The 17,653-nt window shown below is 40.8% G+C and overlaps 1 protein-coding gene across 3 annotated transcripts in view; it reads left to right on the forward strand.

Annotated features, from left to right (window-relative positions):
• Nucleotides 1-2,543: 2,543 nt before the first annotated feature.
• Nucleotides 2,544-17,653, forward strand: part of MTCL3 (MTCL family member 3) — a 55,136-nt gene continuing 40,026 nt past the window's right edge. For 2 of the 3 annotated variants that reach the window (XM_064486713.1, XM_064486712.1), the window contains exons 1-3: nucleotides 2,915-5,731; nucleotides 6,191-6,415; nucleotides 8,199-8,357. In XM_064486713.1, the coding sequence (XP_064342783.1) occupies nucleotides 4,637-5,731; nucleotides 6,191-6,415; nucleotides 8,199-8,357 (1,479 nt within the window). In that variant the 5' untranslated portion in view covers nucleotides 2,915-4,636. Of the gene's footprint in view, nucleotides 2,618-2,914; nucleotides 5,732-6,190; nucleotides 6,416-8,198; nucleotides 8,358-17,653 lie in introns of those variants that run through there. The other variant, XM_031456284.2, reaches the window with a different exon arrangement.

Here is a 17,653-nt window from a genome sequence, read left to right on the forward strand (position 1 = left end):
CCCTTGATGGAAGAGCCATATCTTACTGTGCTATAGAGTGGATGATTTATTATTACACATATTAACAAATCAGTTGACCAGTCTGCTTCTGAAACACAGTAAAATAATACCTAAGACTTTCTAAATGCCCACAAAATCTCTGAGTAATCACTTTTAGTGTTTGCTTAACTGGAGAAATATAATTTTAACTAGCAAATTAAAGAATAAGCCAGATAAATTTCCAATTCAAAAGTTCTTCTCATGGCATTTTTACATGATTAAAGAATCATAAGTATTGCTTACACTTAATTTTTATTATTAGTTTTCAACTTTGAAATTACATTGTATTATACTGTAAAATGACACATTTGAGCATATTGACTGCTTGATTTCAGATGTGTGATAATCAATTCTTGATTTTTATTAGACTTTTTAAAAGTTACTAACTTCATTGAAATAAATAATACTGCCTCAGGAAAAATTGAAACATAGATGCCTGAACAGCACAAGTCCTTAGAGAAACAGGACCAGGTATGTTTTGTGCCCATAGACTGTGTTTATAATATCATTATTTGATTTGCAAATATTAATCTGCAAATTATTTTTATCCATTTTCATTAAATGAATCTCTGTATTTCTTAAGGAAATCACAACTCAAGTTCGGGTACATAACGACAGTTTATTACCTAGCATAAATTCCAAGTAAATTGTGGTTACAGTTTGCTTTTTTCCCTTTTTATTTTTGGTATGCTTGTCAAGGTCTGAGGTATTCATTATAGATGTCATAAACATCACATTTCTACCTTCCAAAAGTATTTAAAGGATTACATGGAAATTATTCCAATTCTCATTAATACGCTTGAGCCTCCCCGGACGGGAACTATTTCTTAATTTATCTTTGCATACCCAGCACCTTGGACAGTGCCGGGTATTAAAATAGGCATTTATCTATTTGGAAGGAGATGAGTACATGGATTATTTTGTCCTTTTGCTATATTTGTCTTATACACTGCTGGAGATACTAATCATCAGGGCTCGAACATCTTTTTATTTTGCTGTAATGATACTGCTTGTATGCAAACCACTCCTACGTTGTTTTTATTTCATTTTTAATGCAAGATGTTACACTTGGAAAATAAAATCTCTTACTCTGAAATTTATGTTAGCATAAAAACTTATTATTTCAAGATCTTGACCTCATTTTACATACAAAACTACAATATTAATGTAAGAAAAATTTAAAACAAAAAATATCCTTCCAAATGCTGGGTTTATTTTCATCTTCAGGTTCAACAAAGAATTCTCAAAAGTAAGAGAGAGAACTTCATGCTCCCCCCCCCCAAAAAAAAAAACTGGGAGGAAAAGGAGAATTTTCCAGTCAGATTTTTAAATACTATTACTGTGAAGCAGTGTGGATTATTGTATATCGTAAAGGAATATTTTCTGAATTCTCTTTTTCCCCCTAAATTTCCTTTGAATTCATATCTTATAATAAATACACGATTTTTAATGGTTCTTATAAATCATGAATCTCATGAATCTTAATGATTCCTGTTACCCCACATGCACTACTATGAAAATTTTGGATCTTGGCAATTGCTTCTTGTATTCACAGTGGAAACTGGAACTTAATAAAGGAGAGAAGAAAATGTACCAAAGGCACACCCTCCTGTAAATAGTCGCTGTAAATCAGTATTTATTCGGTTTGCGGTAAATTAGTCGTGGCATCATAAGAACCCTTTGTCTGTGAGACGATGGGTCTGGCAACCATTATCTACTCATGGAAACGACGTTCGTTGACTCCGCCCGGGCTGGGGGTGGGGAGGGTGCACCGCGTGGCGAGCTTGGCTGAGAATTAAAGCGAACGAACAAAGAGAACTCCCAGCAGCCGCCCGCCAGCCCCTCGCAGCTGCATCAGGAGACGTCAGTCACGCCCAGAAGGCTGTTGGAATCCGCCTCCCTGAGAAAAGAGCTCAAGTGAATAATTGATGGCGATTGATCCCTTCCAGGACGAAGCTTTGCGGAAAACCAGTGCATCCGACTACGAGCGGTTTCGGAATCTTCTGCCAAGTAAGGGGTATGGGAGTGCAGCAAGGACTTTGAGCGCGGCTACTGATCTTCCATCTCGGGCGTGGCTCTGGCCTTCTTGTCTTCTTGCCACACACCCTGCCACCCTCCTTCCCCTCCTTCTTCTCTTCCCTTTTGAAAGTAGCCTCCCTCTGGTTACTTTACCCTGTCCTCCCGTGCAACCCCGCCCCCTCCCCTGCCCAGTCCGGTGAGGTCAGCTCATGAATATCAGCGCACTTCCTGGGGAGCGTCTGGCACGGCTTGGTACCTCGCGTGTTCGGCTGCTCCGAGCCTCAGCTGCAGCTCAGCCGCGGACTGCGGAAGAGTAATGCACTTTCTCCGCCGCTGATCCTCCACGTTAACGCCTTTGTTTGGAGAAACCGAGTGGGTGTGGAACTGGGGCGAATAGGCCCAAAGTCGAAGTGCTCAGCCAGAAAGTCGCATATAGTGCTACGAAGTTAAACTTTCCTCGTCTCTGAAAGACACAATAATAAACCCCGAGGTCCCCGGAAGATCAGAAGGGAAGCGCTGTTGATTTGCTTCAACTTCAAAACATCGCCTCTGCTAAGAAGTGAGCAGTTCTGGATTTTCTAAAGGGAGGGGGTGAAAGATGGGATGGCCAGTGGGCAGATAAAACTTGAGATTAAAAGTGTTGGTGTGGGCCTTGCCGGGGTTGTTTGGTTGGCGATTTCCACGGGGGAAGCCTTGAAAAGACACAGCGTCTTGTCACTTTGTGAGAACCACGTGACAGCGGCCAGGTACCTTTGATTGTGGGAGCCGAGTTCCTGGAACTCGCGCTTTCTGCTGGGTTTAAACTATATGGGGGCCGAGTTCAAGCGTTCTTTTGTGGCTCTCAGCTTCAGAGTGCTTCTGCCTAATTCAAAACAAAAATAAGGTTGCATTGGCAATATAACTTATTTGGGTGATCCTCGTTAGTGAGACTCACGACAGTGAACTAGACCAGACATTCTAGGAGCATGCTACTTCAGAAGAACATGTAGAAGATAAGTTGATGGACGACTCTCCCCACCCCCAATGTCTTCTTTGTTCACTTTTATTTTCCAGTGTCGGAAGGAGATTCCCAGAAAGAGAAAGGGACATGGAAAATGAGCCTTCCAGTAATATTTCTTTCTAAAATGAGTAATTACTACTCATTGACTAAGTTATGATACTTAGACAATAACAGGAACAATGCTAGTAAAGTGATAGCAATCATCTCCTCTCCTAACAGGAGGAATTTATTTTTAAGCTGAACTTTCTGCCTTGTCATGCTCTTTTGAATGCTTTAGAGAGAATTTACTTTTCTAAGGAAAAAGCACCTAATTGACTAGCTGACTAAGTAGCTGGATCACTAGGAAGAAGAAGCCAGGAGGCAATGGGTTGTGAGTTGCTATTTTGCAGATTTTAAAAGCCAGTGATGGATTTCTTAGAAAAAGCACACAATAGAAGTGAATGTACCACCATGAGTGAGGATGCAGCAGCCTTATTTAGTGCAGGGTCATTCTTCTGTCTTAGAATTTGGTTCCATGGGAGGGACTGGGTGCTTTAAAAGTACAACTGTGCTGATGGTGTGCCATCTAAGAAGATGCTTAAGAATGAAAATAGATTCTATCTAGCAATTGCACTTAAAACTAAAATGATTCACAAGAACAATGAAATTTGGATACATGTAGAACAAGTTACAACTGTAATTTAAGAAATCGTGCAGAGCCACTAATAAACTTTTCCAAAAGTATTTTAAAATTATTTCTGAAAGCCATAAGTAAAGAAAAATTCCTTTAGTGTTGCTAACGATTAAACCATATAGAAGATTTATAATGCCATCTTTTTTTGAAACTGAAATTTATTTAAAGTCATTCATTATTTATATTTTCTTTCAGTTCTAGTCCAAAGGAAATTGGGTGCATTTCTCTAACCAAGAGCAATATTAAATGTTAGAGCTGTTTGAGAAAAGTGTCATTTATCCATAACAAAATTTCTCTAGGAACCGATATCATAACCCTTTTCATCTAATTGACACTTGGGAATATTAATTAAATATTTCTTCACTAAGCTAGGCTTTAAAATTCAGATTTGATAGTGAGGAAAACCAAAGTTGAACAATCAGGGTATTAACAACTCTAGCATATGGACATCTTTTCCTTCCGAAGCTTCTTGACCTTATCCTCTTTAAAAACAAAGAAACAAAAACTCTCTTCCCATCAGTTCCTTTCTGACTCCATATTGATCGCATCCTTGCCAAACCTGCTACCGTGAGAATGTTAGGTTCAGGAGCTTTCAGATCGTCATTTTACTGAGGTGGAGTGAGATGGCGATAGCGCCTCGCTGGGCAAAATGAGAATTGATAATTCTGCATCCTATTCCTAAAGTCAAGGTTTCAATTAAGCGCCTTCCAAATCTCATTTTCTAGGTCTTCTCTTGTAAAGGAAAATCACCCTTTGCTCTGTAACAATGCAGACATGCTATGTGCTTTCCTTCTTTTGTTTCTGTCCCAGATTAGAAAGGAAGTTTGGTGGCGGTGAGGAGGAAAGAGAATGATCTGGTGATGTACCATTGCAAAACGCATCCTATAGATTCTTTCTAGACCGCCATGAGTCAGCCACCGACGGGGGGCGCTGCCCCTGCCACAGCCGCAGCTTCTGCCGCCACCGCTGCCACTGAGGCTCGCCTGCACCCAGAGGGCAGCAGCAGAAAGCAGCAGCGTGCTCAGTCACCTGCTAGACTGAGGGACAATTCGGTCCGACAGATAACCGCGGCCACCCGGTCCCCGGTAGGGACCGGCACTAAACTCAATTCTGTTCGACAGCAGCAGCTGCAACAGCAGGGCAACAAGACCGGTAGCCGCACGGCGCCTCCTGCCACCTCTCGAGGAGGCGGAGGCGGGGCAGAGAAGGCCGCGCCCCTGGCGCCCAAGGGGGCAGCGCCGGGAGCTGTCCAGACCGCGGCAGGTGCTGAAGCGGCCCCCGCGGCAACCCTGGCCGCGGTGGGTGTCAGGAGGCCTGGTCCGTCCGAGGAGTCGCCCCGAGAGCTAGAGCCCGTGTCCTCTAAACTCGGGGAACCCCTTCCGCACGGAGAAGGAGGGGGAGGGGTTGGGGAAGGAGGAGGAGCCGGCAGCAGCTCCGGGGAAAGGGAGGGGGCCGCTCCTCAGCCGCCGCCGCCGCCCAGGGGCTGGCGAGGGAAAAGCGTACGCGCTCAGCAGAGAGGCGGCAGTGGCGGGGAGGGGGCCTCCCCTTCGCCATCCTCCTCCTCTGCGGGCAAAACCACAGGCCCCGGCAGCAGAAACTCTGGGATTGGCGTTGTAGGGGGTGGAGGCGGTGGCGGAGGGAGCTACTGGAAGGAAGGATGTCTGCAGTCTGAGCTCATCCAGTTCCATCTCAAGAAAGAGCGGGCGGCAGCGGCGGCGGCCGCGGCTCAGATGCACACTAAGAACGGCGGCGGCAGCAGTAACCGCAGCTCTCCGGTCGCTGGCGCCCCTACCATTTGTGAGTCCCTCGCAGTCCCTTCTGCCTCCCCAATGGCGGCAGCAGCAGAGGGCCCCCAACAGAGCGCAGAGGGCAGCGCGAGCGGAGGGTGCATGCAGGCAGCGGCGCCCCCTTCGTCGCAGCCTCACTCGCAGCAGCTTCAGGAGCAGGAAGAAATGCAGGAGGAAATGGAGAAGCTGAGAGAGGAAAACGAGACTCTCAAGGTGAGGAGGGTGGGGGGAGCCGGTTGGGGGAGGGAAGATGTGGGCCTCCGAGGATTAGGGCGTGTCCTGGAGGGAGTGAGAGGCTACTAACCTGTTAGGGAGCCTTAAAGAGAGAGGGCAACGGGAAACGAGGGGAGGGGATTCCTCGGCCCTTTCCGGATTTAAAAGGACTTGATATTAGTAGCATTAGGTTTTTATTTAAATCCAGAGCTGGGCCTTCATTTCTCCATTATGGTTTGTCCCATTTTTTCATGGAGAGAGCTACAGTGGGAGAGCGAGGAAAGGCCTAAAGAGGGCCCGTTTTTCTAGTTTCTTCTTCATTCAGCTCCATGTCATTCCTGTCTCATGGAGAGGGGGCAGTAAAGCTGAGAATTTGGAATTAGGATGGGGTGTACACGGTGTATGTCCGAGGGGTGGGAGGCGAGGCTAATTTTGACCCGCGGCCTGTCACCGCCTCAGAACGAGATCGATGAACTGAGGACCGAGATGGACGAGATGAGGGATACTTTCTTCGAGGAGGATGCCTGTCAACTGCAGGAAATGCGCCACGAGTTGGAAAGAGCCAACAAAAACTGCCGGATCCTGCAGTACCGCCTCCGCAAAGCGGAGCGCAAAAGGCTCCGCTACGCGCAGACGGGGGAAATCGACGGGGAGCTGTTGCGCAGCCTGGAACAGGACCTCAAGGTCTGCGACGCCGGGGGGCGCGCGGCAGGGGCGGCGTTGGGGACTCTGGTCAAGGGCTTTTTGCGCTGAAAGGCCTTCAGCAGTGATTGGCAAAGAGCTTTAGGGGCACGGAGTTTCGCAGCGCGGACGACAAAATATCAAGGTCTCGGAAGGGGAAGAGGTAGAACAGACAGGTGGGTCTAAAGAGTCCAGTGTGGAAGGTCTTGCGGAGAATGAGCTCTCCTGGGAGGAATAGTGACTCTTACAGAGGTGGCGGGAGGAGGGCGCCTCATTTCTCCTCGGAAACCGGGGCGTGGCAGAGCGCAGGCTCTGGCCTGAATCTGGTTTCCAGAGACTGTCCTCGAAGTGTAGGCCAGGTAGATTCAGGCATTCAAGAGCAGCAGGATGAGGACCTTTTCAGTGGAGTTGAAGCCCAGAATAGGAACAGTACTGGGGAGAAATTAAAGATTTCTCCCTGAAATTCGCCCCCGCCCCCATCGCCTTCTTCCAGAATGCCTTCCTTTCTGCACTTACCACTTAACTCCCAGAAGGGGAAACTGGCCAGCTTGTGGTCCCGTTCGGAAAAGTAAAGGGAGAATGAACTAAATGAAAGAACCTTGTTCTTATTGTGAAGTTACTCCTTCAGAATCTCCCCCAGTGGAGAAATTTCAACCTTGAGATGTGATTTTTAGGCAGGTGTGGTTTGTTCATTTGGTTTGACTGCAGGCAGATTCACTGACAGTGCAAATCAAATGTTATCTTCATTGTCTTGGACACCAAAAGAAATATGATTTTAATTGTATTAATTTCATCAAGATATTAAAACCAACTGTAGTTATATTTGTTTTAAAGAAAACTATAGAAAACATTTTATGAAAGCCATTGTATTATTTATTTTTATTCCTTTTTCTGACATTTGTCCAGTGCTCACTATGCACCAGGCACTGTGGCAAGCATTGTTACTTATTTAATTATTTCATTTAGTTCTCAAGAGAGAAAAAAAAAAAAACCTGTAAGGTAGGGATTATTAATAACATCATTTTACAGGTGCCTAAGCAGAAACTTTTATAGAAGTTAAGTACCTAGCCCTCAGCCCTGGGACTTGGCTAGTGGTTGGCCAGACTGGCTCCCTACAGTCTGTGTCCTGAACCATTGCATCAGACTGCTCCACTTTTCTTACAAACCCTAAAATTTTCAAGGTAATCTCAAAGCAGGAGGCAAAAACGCACACCTTAAATAAAAACAACGACAACAACAACAAAAAAACAAAACTTAATCTCAAAGGTTAAAATATTTCTTAAAACTAAGCACCTGGAATGATAGAATCAAAATTCAAGCTCCATACACTACTTGGGAAAACTTTGTTTTCCAATCTTTAAAATAAGTGATAATGGATCTATCTCATAGTTTTGTTGTGGAATTAGAGAAATTTCTCTACACACAATAAAACACAATTGAACATTTATAGCCATGATATAGTGTAGAGGTCAAGAGAACAGAATGGAGAGCCAGACTACCTGGCCACTTGCTAGTTGTGTGACCTTGAGCATATTACTTTATCTCTATAAGACTCAGTTTTCCTCATCTATAAAATAGGAATAATAATAGTACTTATTTCATGGGACTGTCGTGAAGGTTCAATGGTTTATGTATGTGAATGGCTTATAAATAAAGCATCTGGAATGATGCCTGGTGTATGGTAAACTCTATGTACATATTGGTTCTTAATACTTTTAATATAACGTTATCCCACTTGTTTTATTGTCTTTAATTACATTTTGTTTTTAAAAACATTTTAATTTAGGTTGCAAAGGATGTATCTGTGAGACTTCACCATGAATTGGAAAATGTGGAAGAAAAGCGAACAACAACAGAAGATGAAAATGAGAAACTGAGGCAACAGCTTATAGAAGTTGAGATTGCAAAACAGGCTTTACAGAATGAACTGGAAAAAATGAAGGAGGTTAGTGTTCGATGATCTCATGGTGTGCCATATATACTTAGCTCTTTATAGACATGTATTAAAGACTAATATGACTGTTAAAATAATTTTATTTTTTAATGATTATAGGACAGTTTGTTGTTCTCACCCAATGTAGTAACAGACACATAGTTTCATACTAATGAATAAGTAGCAAAGAAGAAATTCTGACCTCAGCCCTGACTTTGACTCTGACTTGACGTATATGAACCGTGACTGATGTTTCATATGTGTCATCTAAGTGCATGTTAATTAAATAAACTATGCAGCTATATCAAACACTAAGAGTATCAAGAGTTGGAAGGAATAAGCCTTCTGTTGGTTGAGGTAAAGAGCTAGTCCTATGAGATTACTACTGAGCTCACAGAACCAGACTTTTAGAATGAAAAAGGCTATAATGGCCATGTAATCTAATTTCATCATTACTTGAATCCTCCTTATAACAAAGCCCCCCAAATGGTCTAATACTTAGAACATTGCCAGTGACTATCTTTAAGATTTTCTGCAGTAGCCAATTCTATCACAGTGTAGCTCTGCTTAAAGGTTTTCTTTGTTTTGAGTTGAAATTTATTTAATTGTAACTTTAAGAAATTCATCTTAATCCTCCTCTTTTGAGTAGAAGAGTCAGAGTTCTCTTTCACATCAGCTATTTAAAGATTCCTACCACGTTTCCCCTGAACCTTCTCAAAGAACAAACTCAGTATCAATGAAAATAAATGAAAAAAAAAGAAACAGAAAAGATGTGTCAAGAAACAGTTAGCTTTGTGATAAGTAACAATCTGAATTAAAATAATATTCTTCCTTGAAAACTGCCTGAAATTGTGCAGTGCAACTTGTAAAAACCATTAATGAGAATTAGCAAATACACAAGTGGTCCTCTGTACATTTCCTCTTCTTAAATTTGCAGAATTTAAATGAAGATCCTATTTTTTCCATGAACTAAGTGAGATATTGCACCTTCCATTGCTATGCTTATCTCAAAAAATATATCAACCGTGTAACAGTGAAAATATCAGTAGTTGGTTAAGAATAAATAAATGTCAGGAATTTATAGAAAACTGTTTGTCAGATAAACTGTTTTATGATCTAAGTGTCTACCTATATTATCCTGATTTTAAATATGTTTAGTGTGACAAATTAGGGCAAAATCATCTTGATGGTGTGTGATTCTTAGCTAATACTTAAGGGTGACTGTGTGCTACAGTAGAGAAACATGGAAACTGGGAACCACGTGACTCTCTTCACCAGTAACAAACTGGGTGACTTGTAGGCCTTCTAACTTTTACTTGCCTCACTTTATTCAGTTGTGAAATATTACTTTCAATGATTATCAGCATCTCCTGAAGCTACCCTGACTTTTATCATGAAATCCAGGACATTGCCATTAAAGAGCAGCATAAAGTATTTTCTGAAGTTAAATATAATATAAATAAATCAAATATTAAATTAATATAGATATATGTTTCTTCAATAATAATGTACAGTTGAAGTTTGTCAAAAACTAAAAGTTTAATTTCCAGGAAAAACATTAAATAAATAGCTGTCATTTTCTGGGGCTGCCCTAACAAAGCAGCACAAGCTGGGTGGCTTAAACAGTAGAACGTCACTTTCTCACAGTTCTGGAGCCTGAAGGTCTAAAATTAAGGCGTTGGCAGGGTTAGTTTCTTCTGAGGGCTGTGAGGGAAGGGTCTGTTCTAGGCCTCTCTCCTTGGCTGGTGTACAGTCATCTTCACATTCACATGGCATTCTCCCTGTAGCTGTCTGTGCCTTTTCCCCTTCTTATAAGGACACCAGTCCTGTTAGATTAGGTCCCACCATAACGACCTCATTGTAGCTTGATTGCCTTGGTGAAGACCTTATCTCCAAATAAGGTCACATTCTGAGGTACTTGGGGTTAGAACTTTAACATGTAAATTGGGGCAGGGACACAATTCAACCCATAACAGTAGCTATTGAATACCTTCTTATGGACCAGCAAAAAGAAAGTTCATTGTCAGCTCCATAAGGCTCCAGTCCATAATCAGACCTCATTTGCTTTCTTCCATGTTCTTTATTTATGCAATTTAAAATATTCAAGTCAAAACAAACTTCGCTTGATTACAAGGGATAAAAAAGAAATGCCTGTACAGGTTTGGTATTATGTGAGTGTTTTTCAAGTGGATATCTGAAATATTCGATTTAAGAGTGGTTAAGAAATCATAAGAGCTTTCTGATTTTCATCCTGTGTCTAGGAAAGGGGAAAATTCCTAAAGACTGGCTGTCCATTAGCCAGACAGATGAGACCTCTTCCATCTTCAAATAAATGCCAAAATAATCTGGCTACCAAAAAAAATGATTGGAATCTGGGGATGAACTCAGGAGAATCATTGTAAAAATGAAGTTCCTTGATTCTGTATCCTGCACCTTTTCTTATGACTATTTCCTCCTTCAGGGCTCTAGCTCTGAACTGGGGATGTGTTCTTGCTGGCTTAGTCAGTGTGGGTGTATGCTCATGCCAAACAGGAAATTCCCATTCTCCTTGGAGTTATAAAAGTCAAACTCTAATTAGAGGTTACAACAATAAAAGTATAAGGAATTTTGGAACAGGTATGCAGGACATTTTAAAGTAACCTTTTATTTTTAAAATGAGCTCTAAAATAGCATTCACAATTTGAGATGGTGAGTGGTAGCAGGGAAAAGAAGTGGAATCAGAGAGGAAGGGGGAGAAAGTAGAAGTTAAGACATCTGAAGGGTTCTAAATGTAATAAAGAGAAAATGAAAACTATTCTGGTGAAAAAGCTTCTGTAATTATTCATTTGAAATAGACCTTCATAGTGTTCAGAAAAGTGTCAGAAAAAGTACTTCTAAACTATGTTTAGAAATCAGAAATGTTCTGTTAAAATAAGATTTTTGTAATGGTAATTTTGTTATCCTCCAAAAAGATAAATATGAAAACTGAGGTGCAGTCATATCCGGCTTACTTTGTGGGGTAGAGGCTGTGAGTTTGAAGCCTGAATTGGCCCCTTTTGACTGCAACAACTTCAGTTAATCATCTGCTTTCTTGGTTGTAAAATGAAAACATATTCGAGCCCCTACTGAGTGTTAACTGCACAACTGTCCCACTTTGGTGGCGTTCTACCAGTGGAGAAGATAGAACCAGGCCAGTCTTTCCATTATGAAGAAAATGCATTAGATATGGAGTAAAACCCTAAAATGTCAAATAGAAGATCCTAGAGGGAAGCAATCCTCCAACTCCCAGATTTTAGTTTCTTATATGGAGCCATATAGGTGTTGAACAGCACAGCTGGGACCTATAGGCCATCTGCTGGAGTTTGGAAGCCATCTACTAAGAGTTTAACGGGCTTCAAGGGTGTTGACCAATTGCTCTCAGGGCTGGTGACTGCACAAGGTTCTGTGCACCTGCTCACATCTGGCTACTTCTCTTCTCCTCCTGAGAGTAGGGAGTAGTCACCCGGGGGTAAGAAGAGTTAAGTAGAGGCAGGATGGAGGTAATTAGTTGACTCTACTGCAACTCGTTGCCTGTATTGAAATAGCTGATGTTCTGCCAACAGCAAACAAGAGGGACCTCTTAGGATACTGCCTTAGAATCCTAATGGCATTCTCATCCCAATTATACAACATTGATTGCTACTGGCAGTATGCTTTCTTGCAGTAGAAAAATGCCTTTACCTTTATGTAACCTGGGAAGGATGATTTTCTGTCTCTCAGGCATCACAAACTATCAGTGAGACAGAGGTTTTTGTAAGTCATTTTGTGGAAACGACAACTAGCTCTGAATGCCAGGACAGGTTCATGCACACACAACATAAAGTGAGCTTACGGAGGGGACTGTATACAATATGGAGGAGGCTCTGTGAGGGGTCTCTGCTCCAGTTAACTGAGAGTCCGCTGCCCTTCATGAAGTCCTGCTGCCATTGGAACAATATTTATTTTCAAAGCTTTGAAATCCCTATGCTATTTGGGAGGAAGAGGTATGTCACCACTAGGGTCTGGTGCTTGGAGAAGCATTGATGACAGAAAATTGAGGAAAGAATTAACCAACAGAGTTAATCCTCCACCTTTGAAAATGGAAAAGAAAAAAAGTAACAAGATGATGATGATGGGAACTGTGTTAGATCTTTTTCGTTTCAGAATCTGTTACTCTTTGTGTTGTCTCACCCCTCACTCTGACATAAGAATCTTAAAAGAAAATTCTCTTAACTTTTCCTGGTCTTTACTCTAGAGGGCTCTTAACTGGCCTACTGCAATAGTACCATCTATCTTGGGACTTTTATTTTCTGTGCGCTTGGTTAATACATCCTATCTATTACAGTGAGCTTTCTTTCTAGAACACAAAATACTTAGAACTATAAATTTCAACAATAGTGTCTCTGTTCTTTTAAAAAATGTTTTCAAGTATGTAGAGAATGTATCTGTTTACTCAGACTCTTTTTGCAGACAGACCACTTTAATAAACAATGCTTATTCTGCATGTTTACAATTATTTATTTTCTTTTATAAAATAAAGAACTGATCGTAACTATACTTGGTTTGATAGGGCATGTTTAAGTTATAAAATGTGAAAAAGAAATCCTGAATGACAAATCAGCAAAGAAGCAGCTCAAGAGACAGTTTAAATGGGGACTTTCTTTGGCATTCAAGTATTTCCCCCTGGTTCTGGTAGTTAACTTATAATTTGAAAAATGGAATGGTAGTCATTGATCTTTTTTAATGAAATTACCATAAATATTTTGAAGTGCATCAATTAAACAGTATGATTTTAGTCCTATCTTCTCAGAGGCAGTAGTTTGTTGAATAACATAGGCAGGAATAAAAGAGAATAAGTTAAAAGCAAAGAATAATGTGCCAAGTTAACATAGGAAACTTGCCTTCCAAGTTACCAATTGTTGGAAATGCATTTTAAAAGATGTATTGATTTAGGAATTATAAACTTGATTGGATTTCTTTAAATGAAATTACATTATGTAGTTGTATGCAGTCTGAAAAGATTCCCAAGACAAAGTCTTGGGCAGGTGGCACTTTTCTTTGACTCAGATGCCAAGTTCCCAATGAAATCAAAGTAGTAAGCAGATCAGAAAATCCCTGTTGGTGGATTATTTTGTGAAACATATTGAACTTTTATTATAAACTTCAAATTTCTGTATTTTTTACATTAAAGTACATATCAGTATTACACACCCTGTACAGTGTGGGTGAGATTCCAGTTCCTTTCTTGGCTGGAATTTCAAACTATGTTCTTGAAACAGTAAGACATTGTACAAATAATAGATTCTTACAACAATGGACTAAGGACCTCCTGTTGAGGACACATACAGTTCCCATATAAAACATCTATTGATTTTGATGTTTCCAGTGTCGTGGCTTCATAAAAATTGTTCAATAAATGTATGTTGAAATGTTTGTTGCATTTGCTGATAAACCATACCCAAGGGAGCTAAGTCTCTAACTCTGGACTCTACCAGTTTAACACAGGACCTGGGGCTCTAGGCTGAACTTGGAGTGATCTGTCCCTGAAAGCTGAGCTTACCTGTGTTTCAGTATCTTCATGGAAGCATGTTACCTATGTAGTTATTGAAGAGTTGTTTGCTTCCCCGACTTCTCTATCCAACCTGCCTTAAAGAGGGGTTTGAAATGGTTCTCAGTAAATCATAACCATTGAAATAAGGGTTTAAACATTTGGTTAAGTAAGAATTCTGGGAACATGAAGGAAAACTTAATCCAAGGAATGTACACTGTTGTCTAAGTTTAGTAGCAAATCAAGGCAGAGAAATTCTCAATGAACTGTGACCAGATATGGAGGCAACACCAGGTTTCACATGAGGTCGCCAGAGCAACCATTAAGAAAATCAGTTATAGCACAGCAGAATGTGGACAATCATAAACAGCCTTTATATGATGATGGAGGGCAACCAACGGGTGGATGAGCCTTTGTAGTAATTGTCAGTTCTTTTCTATATAATCAGTAAATTAGGAGTTTAAGTTTTTCAGAAAATAAAATTAGGACATTTTGTCATTATGTTGTGTATGGTTTATTAAACAGCACATACGTCATGGAGTCAAGAAACTGGCTTTGAGACCTCACCTTTCATTCCCTGTAATGTTGAGCAAATAATTTGAAATTTGTAGGCCTCAGTTTTTTTTTTATTTTAAATGCAGAAATTAAACTGAATGCTTTCAAAGGTCTCTATAAAAATGTTATTTTCTGTTTTGTCAGTTATCCACTTATGTGCTTCTTGAAAGTCTGTTCATGGTCAGGATGCCATCCCATTTCACTACTATTATTTTATTGCTGTAATTATTTTTTTCATTTAGTCAGCCAACAGACATTTCTTGAACAGTAATTTTACTACCTGTTGTAGTATGGCTGTATGAATACCATGGAGGACACAAAGATACAGATGTCAGAATGTTGCATTAAACTCAAGTTTGCACTCACTGAATGCTCCACTAAAAAGTTTTTAACCACAGAGACTAAGACCCACAAGGTTCTCTCTGGCTGTTGCTACTCTTCAGCATTTAGGGCCTGGCTTAGGGTAGAAATCAGAACTGAACACCTGATGTGCGAAAACCCTGAGGACAAGTGAAACTTTCCGAATAATCTGAGCCCCACTATGTATGTAGCCTTAGTTCTCCACCCCAAGAGGCCACTGAGACACCATCATAACCAAAGAATTCACCATCTTTTCCAATAAGAAATATACCAGAGTATTGAATGGTGGTACTGAGACATTCTAAATTGCACGAAAAGTCTCTGAGCTGAGGTCTTTAACCATATAATTCTATGGAGTGAAATCTGCCCCCAGAAGGCTGCAGGTTCTCACCCTAGGCTGTGTGGCATATGAGTTAATAAGCAGTGGTCATTGGTTAAACTTCCAAACATTTATCTTTTGCTGTTTTTTTTTTTATTTTATTTTTATTTCAGAGTTATTTATTTGTTTTTTAGCTGAAGTATAGTCAGTTTATAATGTGTCAATTTCTGGTGTACAGCATCATGTTTCAGACACACATACATACCTATTTTCCTTCCCATAGTCTTTTTCATCTTCATTATAGGTTACTATAAGATGTTGAATATAGTTCCCTGTGATATGCAGTATGAACTTGTTGTTTATCTGTATTTTTTAAATAATACGAGACTTCTCTGATTTTTTTGAAGATGAAAATTCTTTATGTTTCCAAGAGCATAATAAGAATCTCTCTGAGGTAACTTGGCTTTTGTATGTGTGTGTGACAGACAAAAACCTCATGTAGAACAGACCCCATTAAACAACCTAGTCCCTTCCTTACTCAGGGGTGTGGCTGTCACCTAACTAGTCCCTGGGTGCCTTTAGGCTTTGGAGCAGTAATTATCAACACTACTCTCTACCCCTCCCCTCTACCATGGCCACCCTTGGCTGCCTGAGGACAGCTCTGCTGTCTCAGCCTTTTCCTTGAGGCTAAAACCCAAAAACTTTGATCAGACATTAGTTTAGGAAACATTTTTAAACAAACATTTATTGAATATGTATATAGTGTGTATAAAGGGAATACCAGTTAATGTCACCATGAGAGTAATCCGTGACCTCAAGTTAAAAAGACAGCCTTATAAAGGTTGTATTTCGACAGTAACCACACATTTGCATCACTGTCCTGAATTCTTTGTTGTTCATTTATCCCAGTGTGGTGACCTCTATGAGGACAAGGCCCACACCTACTTTGACCACTGTCGCATCTTCAGCATCCAGTTCAGTGCCTGGCAAGTAGTCAGTTAGACCATATTCCATCATAGTATAACAATGGCTATTTCATATTTAATTTATCTATATCTTTTTACTGCACTAGAGTGTAAACTCCCCGAGAGTAAGGAGTAAGTCTGTCTCATTCATCATGGTGTCCACAGTAGCCAGCAATTGTGGACCAAAAATTGACAAACAATTTTGGGTGAGAGGATGAGTGGAAATTAGGAGAGGTGTTTCAGGCCTTGTTTTGCAGAGAGAACAAGCAGCCTGACTGGAACCAGGGCTCCTTCCGTGGTCCTGAGGGCAGTGCAGACAAGATGGGAAGGAAGCAGACAAGTGACTCCAGCCTCACCCCACTTCCAGAACTAAAGGTCTCTTGAGGCTTTGCTGGAAATTGCCAGGCCTCTTCTTTGCATCTCTCAAACCCTAGCTGCTTCTCAGAAGCAGTAAGTCTTCCCTGAAACAGGGTCTCCTAGGCTTCTTGGCGGGAGAATGAGGACAAGAGCTCGAAAACAAGAGGACAGCACTGACACCCTGGGAGTCAGCCCTGCAGTTTAACCTCTGTGTTCTTTGGTGAGAAAATGGGAACTTCAGATTTAGAAAATGAGAGAAGACTTCAGATCCTGCCACTCCTAAATACTATCTAAATTTGCTTTCAAGTTTCAATGTCTAGAACAGTCAATTCATTGAATTTGGCTGGGGAGATGTGGAAAATGACCGCAGGGCTGCAGTTGCTCAATAGTGTTGAGTGCTAATTATAGGGCAGTCACTGTACAAGATACTGTACGTATCAGTATATTGTTAATAGTTTCATTTTAGAGATGAACACTCAAGGCTCAGAAAGCAGACCTGGTCCGCTCCAGTCCATCTGCCTCCAAGCCCAGTGTCTCCACTGGCCAGGTCGGCCTCACCCCTGAGACTCAGGCTGCCCCTTCCACAGCCACTTCCATCTTCCTGACCCACAGGTGACCTGCCCTCTGTTGGGACCTCAGTCCTTCCAGAATCTCCAAGTTCTGCACCTCTAGCACACATTTGAGGAATGCTCTGGGCAGGCATTGGGAGAATACTTCCAAAGTACCTATAGGAAATATCTATTTTATCACACCAAAAAAGGAATCTTTGCAGGAAAAAAAAAACAACCTTAAGAACATAAAGCTGGAAAAATGTTTTCCCATCTGTTGATCTTATCTCTTCTTTTTACAGACTTAATACCTGTATTATTTCAGATAGGTCAGTTAATACCTGACTCTATTTAATCACCTCTTAAAGGAAAATAAATACTTTTCCAATCCAGTCTATTCACAAGGCTAACAGGAGATATTAATATATGTGAATGTGTTTGGAAAACTGTAAGAGCTGATACAGACATCAGGGTTTTTTTGTTAGCATAACAATATATTATTATTATTATTATATTATTAAGAATAGTGTATAATAATAGTGTATAATAATATATTATATAATAATATATTATTACTATTATTACATAACTCTAGGTTAACTGATTAAAATTTAACTCCTAAAAAGAATTTTTAAGTCCATGAGATTAAAATTTTATTT

This window comes from Camelus dromedarius, chromosome 6 (genome assembly GCF_036321535.1).
Source record: "Camelus dromedarius isolate mCamDro1 chromosome 6, mCamDro1.pat, whole genome shotgun sequence".
Classification (NCBI taxonomy): Eukaryota; Metazoa; Chordata; class Mammalia; order Artiodactyla; family Camelidae; genus Camelus; species Camelus dromedarius.